General features: G+C 41.6%; 1 protein-coding gene across 1 annotated transcript in view; it reads left to right on the top strand.

Moving 5' to 3' along the window:
* HERC5 (HECT and RLD domain containing E3 ubiquitin protein ligase 5) overlaps positions 1 to 12,959 on the top strand; it is a gene marked incomplete at its 5' end in the record, with an annotated part of 40,928 nt that overhangs the window by 20,260 nt on the left and 7,709 nt on the right. Inside the window, 9 exon segments of the mRNA XM_006143289.3 lie at positions 43 to 232; positions 888 to 1,042; positions 2,878 to 2,991; positions 3,934 to 4,044; positions 4,917 to 5,087; positions 6,306 to 6,449; positions 7,042 to 7,208; positions 9,132 to 9,198; positions 10,450 to 10,520. Of these exon segments, the coding sequence (XP_006143351.2) occupies positions 43 to 232; positions 888 to 1,042; positions 2,878 to 2,991; positions 3,934 to 4,044; positions 4,917 to 5,087; positions 6,306 to 6,449; positions 7,042 to 7,208; positions 9,132 to 9,198; positions 10,450 to 10,520 (1,190 nt within the window).

The raw sequence follows: 12,959 nt of genomic DNA, 5'->3' as shown, positions 1-12,959 counted from the left end.
CTGAGTTTTGAACGTCTTTTTCTTGATCCTTTCTGGCCATAGATAACCACCTGTCTCAGGGATAATCTGCTCAAAAACCTTCCATTTCACTCCTCACACCAAGAAGCTTTAGAAGTGTTCTTCCTTCTCCCGGAATGTCCCATGATGCATGATTCTAACAACTGGGAGAGCCTGGTGGTTCCGTTTGCAGAAACTATTTGTAAAATGAGTGACCAGTCTTCAGGGATTCTGGGTAGGATTTATGATTTACTTAAATGTACCTTGTCGTAGTGGAAAGACAAGCTCAGTAAAATTACGGCAAAACTTAGATATTAGAAATGGGTTCGAGTTGTTTCGTGCATGATCTCAGCATACTCTAAAGATGCTGTAACCGTGGTCATCTAAAATAAATCGTTCAAGTAATTTTTTAAGAGTTTTTGGGATAATACATGCATGACTTGGTCAGGAAATCCTTTGTCTCCAACTTTTCATTAGGAAAAATTTCACAGAAAGTTGAAAGAAAATGGAGGGGAGAAAGAGAAAGAGAAATCACCCCCCGGGGCAGAGTGGCCATAATGCACTCCTATCTCCATTCTCATGGGATTTGGGGCACACACGCACATGTGCCTGGTGTGATTTTTTAATCCACCAGGTCCAGGACTTGTACCACCCACTTGGCAATGTGGGATCCAGTTGCCCTAGCCGCCACACTACCTATTAGCCCCAAATCTAAACTTCTCATTGCGGTTGTATTTATTCACTGAAAAGTTTTTTACAAATGTGTTTTTGTAATTGTGATGCATATTAAAATACTGTCTTAAATGTTTGGGGAAATAGTGCCCACATTTTAAGCATCTAAGAGAAATTACATGCTAATAATTATATTTACCTTCCTTTGCATTCTTCAGAGGCATACTGGGCAACTCTACAAGAATCTGCTTTTAGCAAACTAGTCCAGATGTTTAAAAGAGCCGTCATCTCTCAGTTGCATTATTGGACTGAAAATGTTGAGAATAATTGTCGTATTAAAGCTCTCCTAGAAATGTTGAAAAGACTGCACAGGGTAAGAGTTCGTTTAGAACCTCTGCGTCTGTTCTTAACAACCACACCACCAGCTGGCCCGTGAGTAGTATTACTCAGCATCTTCACTGACTGAGGCCAAGGAGTCCATACGTGTGTGTGTGTGTGTGTGTGTGTGCAAGAGAGAGAGAGACTTCTAGAGAGAGATTTTTGCCGTAGGGCGTATGTGCTCGCTGGAGAGACAGAGACAGAAAGTTAGAAATCTCCACCCAGAGAGGGATGGTCATGCTGCATTTCCTTCTTATTTCTCCTCTCGGGATGTTGGACATGCACGCACACATGCCCATCCTGGGTTTTAAGCCACTGGGTCCGGAACTCGAACCATAGTCAACTATGTGGGAATCCAACGGTATAACCGTTATGCCATTTGCTGGTCCCAATAATAATTCTAATCATTTCATGGAAGGGAGGGGGCTGGAAAATTCCCCCACAGTCGGCGAGTGTTCCACATATGCTTTAGAACACCTAAAAGTGGTAGATCGCTAAGCTCTGAAGAACAAGACTTGAACAGCCAGGCCCCAGCATATTGCGGATTTGTTTTGCACTGTGTTTTCCCCTTTGGACTTCAACACGTTCCTATGAATTACAAGTAACTAGGAGTCTATCATCACATCACCATTCTGTACTATGGAACAGGTGTTCTTTATGCCCATGAAAATTTGGGGCTTTGGCAATGAAAGAATTGGGTAGAATTTTATTATGGTCTTTTTTTTTTTTTTTTTTTGGAGGGGTTTGCTATAGGGTGCATGCGCTCGCCAGAAAGAGAGAAAGTGAAAAATCACCCCCCAAGGGGATGGCCACGCCACAATCCCTTCTCCTCCCTTCTCCTCTACCGACCCTGCATACACATGTACCTGGCGAGAGTTTAAGCCACCAGGTACAGAACTCGAACTGCGGTCGACTACATGGGAGTCCAGCGACATAGCCATTACGCCAGCTGCTGGTCCTGAATTTTATTCTGGCCTTGAAAAAGTGTTTCACACTGTTTATGTTGCTTGAAACACTTAATTATTTAATTGCCGATGTGATGATGCCTATGGCCAAGATCAAATATAGCTAGGTTGGCTGGACTACTTATTAGTTTACCTAAACTATGGGAAGAAACATATTATTGTGTCATTCTGTTGTGTGTGTGTATGTGTATATATTATATACATATATATGTATATATATGTATATAAAGTTATTTTTTTCTTTTGGGTTAATTTATTATAAGTTGTAACACTTGGCTAGTTTTGTCTGTATATGTCTTAAAATATTTTCCTGTGATATTTAAGTGACAGTTAAAGAAGTATCAAGGTAACTTGCATGGAACATATTGTCATGTTCCTTGTGAATATTTTTTCTTACTGCACAGTAGAAAAATAAAAACAGCTGGGTCTTTAGAGTAATTCAGATTGGGGAAAACAAAACAGAGCTCAGGGGACAGAACGACAGAGGGAGCACTCTCCCACGTCCAGTGCACTGGTCATTGAGCCATGCTGGTGCTTTGTACCGTTATATATTTAAAAGCAAAACAAAACTACAAGGGTTCATGCTCTTCCCTGGGTAATAGAAACAGTTACTCACTATGCATAATCTAGTTGATTGTTAAATTTGCTATTGCTTTTCTTGTCTGGTTATATAAAATCTTTTCAATACAAGCTTAGTCTTAATGATAATAAAACATTATGGTTATTTATTGAAAAAGTAAAAATAAAAGCGTTTCATTGATCTAGGTAACAGTCATTAAGCAAAACTGTCTTTCAGTGGAAAAGTTTCTCACCGGTCGTATTTTATTTAAAGTAAACCAGACTAAGCGTCCACTGTTTTACTTAGATAAACCAGACTAAGTGTCTGCTGCCTCCAAGTGTTTTTGCAGTGAGTGAACTCTCGAACTGGCTCAATTTTTATGGGGAAGCATATAGGAGAGCCTCTTGGAAAGTGACGCTGGTAAGTGTGGCATGTTTAAAGGGTTTGGGAAATGATAGTATGGAGAGGCATTTCTGCTCTTTCTCCATACGTTTCAGACACGCCTTGTACTCTGCAAAATTGCACAGTAGAAATAGCAAGACTGAAGGGAAAAGTAAGATTTCCTCAAAACCTATGCAGTTTTGTAGCCAGAGCACCAGCAGAAAAGCGACTGATCCGTGGGGGGATAAAGTGGGTCACCCAGGCAAGCAGCTCACAGCAGGTGCTAGGAGAATATGGAAAATGTGCAGAAAGACACAGGATAGCAGTCTGCCCACGTTCTAACTAGAGAAGGGCTGGTGGTACTCAGACATCACAGGTGGCTGTGCAATGCTGATGCCTTGTAGGTGCCCAAAGAGGCAGACGTGCGACCCAGCAGGGGCCAGGAGCTGGTAGCAGAGGGCTGTGGCTTTGGGGAAGTGTCTGGGTGTAGGCAGGTGCCCATTTCTCATGTTCTTAAAATGCGGTTAGAGGGCTCCTGCTGCTGATGGAGCTGCTGAGCCGAGGTGGCTTTTCCTTCCTCTGTCAGCTATCATTTTACTCCTTGTAGCCCAGCGGCCCTTGTCTGGCAAAAATCATGTCCGAGCTAGCCAGCAATCCGCATTACATCATTCTCCCGGCTCCCAAGTGCATCTGAGCTTGTTTCACATCGTAGAGACTCAGATCATAGCAGAACAGACTCTTTGGCAAAGTGTCCAGAATTTATAATTAATTGTTCACTTATGTGGACATCGAAAACATTAGGTTTATACACCTTCCTGGCTACATGTAAGGTCGTCTCTACAGCTGGTACTCCCAGCCAGCAATTCAGATTGCTCTTGTTGGAAGTACTGAGGCCTTAAGCCATCAGGAATTTGAAGCTGTGAGGTCGAGTGTAAGATTCTCTGTCCTTTAATTTATCAGAGTTGTCACTTCCATTTTCAGGACACTTCAGCGGACATAGAGTATTGTGTCATATTCAGTCACTTTCCATTTGTCTTTAATATTCTGTCAAAAATTAAACTACTATATGCAGACTCCCTTTTAAAAATACAGGTATGTATGCCTATTGCTTTGTCTTTATTAACATAAAGCATGTAATACTGATATATGTCCTTAAAGATCCTCTCACATAATGAATTTACCATAATAAAAGAAAATAGAAAATGGATGTATGAGTTCTAAGTAAAACCATTCATGTAAAATTTAACAAGGAAAATTTAGAGACACAAAAACTTTGTTTTGCTTCCACGAGTATAACTTGTTCTCTCTCAATTTTGAATGGCTTCCAGTGCCAATTTTATAGAAGTGGTAGTAGACTATTCTTTGTTGTGCCGAGACCCACAGACTCAAATGACCCCAGGTTGCCGTTTGGTTTCAGTGTGGGCATGCTGTCTGTCTCCCCTTCTCCTTTTCTGCCCCTGTCTTATAATAACTTCTTAGAGATTAACTAGCTCTTAAATGTCCTGTCTAGGTTTCCCTTCTAGAATGGGGTATCTTTGGAGAGGTCTCTCTTCCTTGGACTTTTTTTGTGGCCTGCTGCTTTGCTAAACCTGTGAATGCATCTTTTGAGTGAGAATGTTAAGTTATAGTGCATGGTCTCAGTGGGTACCAGTGGGTCCTGTAGCCTGTCAGTGCTATTGAGCTTCGGTGACGTCAGCATTAGGAGCCGTTCAGAGGGTAAGATGTTCAGCAAGACCTAAGTTGGTCATGCACCTGTTTATCCAGGTCAGCTGCATGCAGTGTTCCGTTGCTCAGATCCCGTGTTTCTTCCACTCACCGTGAGTGAATACTAGATACATTGCTATCTCCAGTGGCTCTTTTTATAAAACATGATATATACTTACAGACGGTACCAGTTTATTCCATTCTATAAATTTCTATTAAGAAGAATGGCAAAATGAGGTGAAACATTGCTGTTTTCCTAGGAAAAAAAAGCTCAAGCTTATTTGAGGTTGGCTGGACTTTTGGAACATGGAGAGTCTGAATTAGATTTGCTGCCCACCTTTAATCTAAAAGTCAGACGGAACCACTTGATTGAGGATGTTTTGAATCAGCTAAGTCAATTTGAGAAGGAAGACCTGCGGAGAGAGTTATGGGTAAAATTTAATTTTCTTTTTTTTTTTTTTAATTTGCTACAGGGCACATGCACTTGCCAGAGGGAGACATGGGGAGAAAGAAAGAGAAAGGAAAAGTGAGAAATCACCCCCCAGGAGCCATGCACAGTCCCTTCTCCATTTTCCTTTTAGGATTTTGGGCACACATGAACACATGTCTGGCATGACTTGCAAGCTGCCAGGTCTGGGACTCACACTGCATAGTCGACCATGTAGGATCCAGCCACCTTAACCTCCCCACCACCTTCTGGCCTTTCCCTTAATATTTTTGCTGCTGCATTCCAGTCCATTATGTTATTCATGAGAGAAATGTTAATACCCATGTCTGGGTAACTTATAAAAACAGAGGTTTATTTAGCTCACAGTTTGGAAGGCCCAAGTGCCGCAAGTATCACATAGGAACGAGAGAGCAACAGTCTGTGCATGTATCTGTCTCCTCTGTCTCCTCGTAAACCCACAGCGTAGAACGTGCTGGCCTACCCTGATGACCTTAATCCTAATCAGCTCCCGGAGGCTCCACCTCGTCGTCCCACAGTGCGATTAATACCAGCACCACCGAATTTCCTCATGTGAATTTTTGGAGGATACATTTGAACGATAGTGTTTTTGGGAAAAGAAAATAAAAGGATATCACAAAGGGTCTCATAGAGGAGAGAGCTTCCTTTGTCACAGAAGTGGTCTGTTTTGAGCTTTCCCTAGTTCACTGGTCACCTCTGAGTAACACAGCTGACATTTTCTCAAGCCAGCTCTGCTGCTCGGAACCTGCAGGCCATATGGCCTCCAGCCTTGCTGGGCACTTGGTTACCAACTGCACCAGAGCAGCTAGGCCCAGCTTATTGAAAGTGCCAGTGGTCATGATTTCTTTCTATTTATTTTCATCATACTTAATGGACCCAATGACCATAAAAGCGATGCCAGTTGAGGTCAGTGTAGTGTAAAGGCTCTGGAGCTTGACAGGATTAAATCAAGGCTGTGCTGCCTACCTATTGCATAAATTTAGGGGAGTTATTTAAATTCTCGAGGCCTTATGTACCTTCATAGAATTAATGGCGAGATATGATAATATGAGTACGTTGCTTACCACAGTGTCTACCAGATGTTCGGGTGCATGAGTAATGTGAGCTATTTCATTATTAAATGAGACTTTATAGATAGCAACATAGAGCCCTGGAAGTGATGCGGCATTTGCTGTTTCCTCAGGTTTCATTTAGTGGAGAAATTGGCTATGACTTCGGAGGAGTCAGAACGGAGTTCTTCTACTGCCTGTTTGGAGAGATGACCCGGCCAGAATACGGGATGTTCACATATCCTGAAGAGGCTTCCTACATGTGGTTTCCTGCCAAGGTAAGTCCTCTTTTCTTTATAATGTTTCGTCACAGAAGTACATCATACACCATAGAAAATTAGGTCATGTGTACTGTTCTATGTTAGGAAAGGAGTTATTACTGATGTCAGTGTGGACATAATCTTCACTTCCACTAAGGTGGTCATTTCCATTGAAATGGAGTCTGCTTTCCCTGGGTTCCTCGTCTCTCCATACAAGACGGTGTGAGCAATTTATTGACCATTTCTGGACTACCTGGACAAAAGTGAACCCTTCTTTTCTCAGGCACTCATTCTTTGTTTCCGTTTTGTTTTTCTCAATGAATTTGAAGACAAAAGCTATGGGAAGAAAGCTACGTGAAAACTAGTGTGTAAGGACTACTGAACTCAGTATGTTTTTATTCCTGTTAGACTTTCAGTAACAAAAACCATGGCAAATATTTAAATTGACTTCATGATGGGAAATAAACCTTAAATATTACTATTTAAGCTTTTTTGGTTTTAATTTGTGATTTCATTTTATGAAAGGAGAAGACAGGTTTACCTAATAGAACTATTCTGTTGTACTGATAAGAACGTGTAATATGTTAAGATTTACTTTTTCTGTCTTCAGCCTAAATTTGAGGAGAAAAGGTACTTCTTCTTTGGGATTCTTTGTGGACTTTCTCTATTTAATTGCAATGTTGCCAACATCCCTTTCCCACTGGCACTGTTTAAGAAACTTTTGGACCAGATACCGTCATTGGAAGACTTAAAAGAACTTAGTCCTGTTTTGGGAAAGTAAGTAAATGTAGTTTTTTTCTCAGGGCCCTGTCTAACAGAGTGAGTCAACGGGAAAGTCATGATACTTTTTTTGTGTTAAAAAACAAACAAACAAACAAAAAAAAACAGAAAAGTACGTCATGACTTTCCCAACAACCTAATATAGTTAGATGAATATTTAAATACACATACCTTGGAACCAGCAGGTGGTCTGGTGGTTAAGGTGCTGGACTCCCACATGGCTGACCATGGTTCGAGTCCCGGACCTGGAGGCTTGCTTTCCTACTTTCTCTTTTCCTCTTTCAACAGAGAAATTTGGTCAAGTTAAACAAATAATAGTGATAATAAATGAAATAAAATAATTCTCTTGGGAACCAGCAGTTAGCATAATGGCTATGTCACTGGACTCCCATGTAGTCTACCACGGTCGTATCCCGGACCCAGTGGCTTAAAACCCACGCCGGGCTCGTGTGCGTGTGTGCCCAAGATCCTGAGAGGAGAATGGAGAAGAAGGGATTGCGGCATGACCATCCCCCCTAGGAGGTGATTTCTCGCTTTCTGTCTCTATGTCTCTCTCTGTCTGGCGAGCGCATGCACCCTGTAATGAAAAAACCTCTCCAAAAATAAAAATTATTTTAAAATAAATAAATACACATACCTCACTGATAGCTTCATGTTCAACTGTAGCATTTTAGATATCATAAACTAATTTTAACTTTGGCAAAAATTACTGAATAATTATAGTTTCATTTTCTGATATTAAGAGGTGATTGTTCCTATGGCTGTCTCAATGTTTGAGACAATGTTTGCATTAAATCTTTGAACTTTTCCTGCATAGAAACTGTCATGAACAGAGCATAGGTTACAGTGTGGTATAAAATCTGCCAGTGATACTTAATTAAATATTATTTATGTCTTTAAAGTGGAAACTATTGTTAAATGCTGGTTTATGTCTTTAAAGTGGAAGCTATTTTCTAAAAGGCAAGCTACCACCTTGCAAAATATTGGAAACATATTCAGTGGAAAAAGTTCACATCCATGCTGTGTGATACAGCATGGATGTGCACATACATGTGACAAAGTATCCAAAAAGAGCACTCACAAAAATAGCAGTAGAACTGGCTCATAAGTACAGAGATCCTCTTGGCCAGCCCTTAGTGGACCTGGTAAGCTCTGTACACAGGCAGCTGACCCCACATGGTTGACCGCAGTTCGAGTCCTGGCCACAGTGGTTTGAAAAACGTACTGGGCATGTGTGCACGCATACCCCAGATCCTATATAAAGTGGCAGAGGAGTTGGCTGAATTATGTTTGTGCTCCAGTGTTTTGAGGAAGGTAGAACTTAACATTGAATTTAGCAAAAGAAATCTCTAGTGTTGAAGAGGCAGCATGACTTCTCTTCACAGTTTATGATAAAATTCAAGAAAATGATTTAAAAATGGAATTTTTTAAAGAAAGATTTTTGTTATAGGTAGGGCATGTGTACTCACCAGGGAGACAGAGAGAGAAAATGAGGAATCACCCCTCAGGGGAGATGGCCATGCCACAATCTCTTTTCCATTTTCCCCTTGGGACTTTGGGCATGCTTGCATACATGACATTTGTTTTATTTTATTTGTTTTTAGTTTACTAGAGGGGGAGAGTGAGAGAAAAGGAGGAAGCAATCCCAGTGGGGTGTGGTCATGCTGCAGCTCCTTTTCTATTTTTTCCTTCTTCAGGATTTTGGACATGTGTACACATGCATGTGTGCATACACATGTGCTTGGCATGTTTTTCAAGCTGCCTGGTCCAGGATTTAAACTGCGCAACTGGCCATATGGGATCCGGCTCCTTAACCACTGGCCATGGGGCTAGACCACCATTTATTTTAGATGGTATATAATTATTTTAGTGGTTGTGATTGTTTCCCTCTTAAAAATGGAATTAATTTGTCTTTTTTAGGAGTTTGCAAACACTTCTGGATGATGAGAGTGATGACTTTGCAGAAGTCTTTTATATCCATTTTAATGTGAGTAACAATAAAAACCAGATAGCAGATCAACTTTCATCTGATTAAGTCTACATACTTACCTAAACATGTCCATTTTTCCAGCACAAATGAAGAAACAAAAAACTTCTAAATTAAGCTAATGGAAAAGGTTTTTTTTTTTTTTTTTCTCATCATAAGCTGGGTGCATCAGTTAGATTTTACTGTGTAACAACTAGTCCCAAAACATAATTGCTTAAAACAACACACATGGCGGCCAGTAGATGACCCAGTGGTTACGTCTCTGGATTAACTATGATTTAAGTCCTGTACTTGGTGGCTTAAAACTCACGCTGGGCATGTGTGTGTGTATGTGCCCAAAATCCTAAGAGGAGAATAGAAGAAAGGGATTGCGGCATGGCCATTGCCCCTGGGGAGTAATTTCTTGCTTTCTGTCTCTCTGTCTCTCTGGTGAAGCACATATACCCTACAGTGAATATCTCTCTAAAACAACATGATTCTGTGGCTTTTGGAACTGGGCTGACTCAGCTGCGCTGGTCTCCAGTAACTCACATACCTGGTTCTTGGCAGGCCTGTGGGTTCATGGGCTGTCAGTGGAGCAGCTTGTATCTGTTCCACATGTGGTGGTTTTAGGGTTACAGAGAGTAGGATGAGATGACAGGACCCAAGGCACAAGCTTCTTTATGCATCTGCTTTCATCAGATCCCATTGGCTGAAGCACTCCACATGACCATGTCCAGATCAAGGGCTGAAGCTTCTAGGTAGACTCCCCTCTTCCTTTTTATAAAGAATTATTTATTCCATTTTATTTATTGTTAGTATTTAATTTGCTATAGGACCATGTGTGCTCACCAGAGACAGAGACAAAGCCACTACTTCTGGGACTTGAACTGCAGTTGGCCACATGGGAGTCTAGCACCTTAACCGCCAACGCGAGATGTCACATTGCAAAGGGAGTAAAAACTCAGGAGGAGTTCATAGCTCTTATTGCAGATCTGTCATGCTGAGTCTGTACTCTAAAATGAATAACAAGATGTGGCGATTTTCCAGGTAGTTTGTTTAATATGATCAGGTTAAAATTATAAAAATAAAAATCTGTTTTTCATTCTGCAGGATAGGGTGATAATGTTTGGTTGGTACATTTTTTGCTAGTTTTTATGAGGAAAATATCTATCTTTTCAAATTCTTCCTAAAAGAGGTACATTCCAAAATGTTTTTGTTGCTCATTGTTCAGAATTATTTCGATGATGATGAATTTATTTGTGGCTGCAGGTGCGTTGGGACAGAAATGATGTAGACTTGATTCCCGACGGAAGTTGCATTATTGTTGACCAGACTAACAAGTAGGTACAAAGGAATGAACTGTTTGGTTTGTGTATAACTGTTTGGTTTGTGTATTGTTTTCTGGGCTCTAAAATTCCTTTTAGTTCTTACGGTTTTTCATCGCCATTACCCATTTTCTCCATAAGGCAGAGGTGTGAGTTTTACACATGTGGACATAACACGCATGGGGTGTGTGTCATGGTAGGCATGGACATGGCTTTCTCAGAGAGACCGTTCCTTTTCTTCTGTACCCTTTTCACCTCTCACTCTGCTTTACTCTTTCTTCTCCCCTCATACACCATCTCCCTGTGGGGTTACGTGTGTATTTCTTTTTAACGTCTTCTCCGCCCTAAGGAGAGCTGCACAGGGGCAGGGACCTGGTCTGTACTCTGCACCACCGTGTACCCAGAGCCTTCAGTCGTTCTGCACTGCCCCCAGTACGAAGCAGGCACACGTTTGTTGAAGAAGTTGCTATCTGTGTAGCTTGACTTCCAGTACCTTTTAAAAAATTTTATTATTATTTATTTATTTACTTATCTTTTAGTTTTTTTTTTTTTTTTTTGGTTTTGCATAGGGTGCATGTGCTCACCAGAGAGAGAGAGAGAGGAAAAGTGAGACAAGTTGCCCTTCAGGTGGGTTGGCCACGCTGCAGTCTCTCCTCCATCCTCCTCTCAGCATTTTGGGCATGCACATGTGCTCAGCGTGATTTTCAAGCCACCATGCCCAGGATTTGCACCATGATCGGCCACGTGGGAGTCCAACCACCACTCTACCTGCTGCCCCCCCCCCAGCACCTTCTAAAGCCATAGGATCTTGGGATAGGTGATATCCCAACTAGCCCACGGTAGTTGGGGAAAGTGACGGAGATCCCTCTCCATGAATCTCACAAAGTGGATACACCTCTGTTATTACCAACCAGATCAAGAAATGAAACACATCCAGTTGTGAGGTTGTGTATTGTAGGAAGAGAGTACAGCTCACGTTTCTGTAGCATTATTGGCATATACACATTTTGACTTCGGGCTGTTATGGATAATGTTTCTGTGAACATTCTTGTACATGTTTTTTGTTGCTTATGTGCATCCATTCTGTTGGTCTCTAACTGGGAGAATTGCTGGGTGTCCTGTGATTGACCCGGGCCAGGCAGGGTCAGTCCTTCCACCCCACATTGGTCTGGATGTTGATGTGATGATGTCACACACTGAAATAAGCCAATCTTTATAACTCACACAGGGAGCCTATCTGGGGAGAGCTGGGCAGGCACCCACACTTCTCTGTTTGGGTTAAGTGAAGGAAGAGGCAGGTGGCATTGGTTTTTATGGTGGCTTAAGCATGAGGCCAGGATGAGGGCTCCCATGCAGTGCAGAACTTGCTTGGTTTAAACTTCCCCACTGGTGCCAAGGGAGAGAGCATGTGGGCTTTTTATTCAGTTACACAGACTTGGGGGAGCAGGGAGATTAGACCTGATGGCTGGCAGTAAGCAGGCATCAGAAGTGGGAGTGGAATTCCATCAGCAGGAGGGTTCTGAAGGCTTCTGATCCCCTCTCACCCTGCTATTGCTCATCTTAAATTTAACCATTCTGCTGGGCACATAGCAGTTCTTCATTGTGGTTTCAGTTTGCGTTTTTCTGATGACTTAAGGTGAGGCATCATCTACACTACTGGCCTGTAGACATTCTCTTTGGAGAAATTCTCATCTTTAGTCTCTTTTTCTTTTCTTTTTTTTTGCAAAGCAGCCGATACCATTGTGTCTAACTGATGTAAATAACCATTCTGCCACAAAATAAGAATAGTCACAAATATTTTCCAATTGCAGTTTTAAAACAAAGAATTTAACAAATTGCTGAACCTATCAACAACTCAAAAGAAAACCAAAGTCCTTAAATCTGGAAAGACAAAGCATAGAGGAAAATCAGTAATGTTTTAGTCAAAAGTCTTAGGCTCTATTCATTTTCAGTCTCTTTTTCTGTTAGGCTCTTTTTCTTCTTGGTTTATAGGAGTTCTAGACACACGTCCTTTGTTGGATGTATGTGCTGCCAAGATCTTCTCCTGTATTGTGGCTTGCATTTGTGTGTGTGTGTGTGTGTGTGTGTTTGGTATAGGGCATGTATGCTTACTGGAAAGAGAGAGGGAAAGTGAGAAATCACCCCCTAGCGGGTATGGGTATGCGCCAGTTCTTTCTCCCTCATTCACCTCTCAAGATATTTTTGTAAAGACTTATTTAATTTTACTATTATTTTAAAAATTTCCTATAGGGCATGTGCACTCAGAGAGAGAAAGAAGGAGAGAGGGAGAGAGGGAAAGTGAGAAAGCAGGCCATCAGGTCTGGGACTTGAACAGAACTCACCGACGTGGGAATCCAGTGCCTTAACCACTGTGCCACCTGCTGACCCTCTTCTCGGGATTTTGGGCACTCATGTACACATACTTGGCATGATTTTCAAGTCACCAGGTCCAGG

This window comes from Tupaia chinensis, unplaced genomic scaffold (genome assembly GCF_000334495.1).
Source record: "Tupaia chinensis unplaced genomic scaffold, TupChi_1.0 Scaffold000094_1, whole genome shotgun sequence".
In the NCBI taxonomy this organism is placed as follows: domain Eukaryota; kingdom Metazoa; phylum Chordata; class Mammalia; order Scandentia; family Tupaiidae; genus Tupaia; species Tupaia belangeri.
The sequence above is the reverse complement of the archived record's forward strand: the minus strand, read 5'-3'. Positions and strand labels throughout refer to the sequence as shown.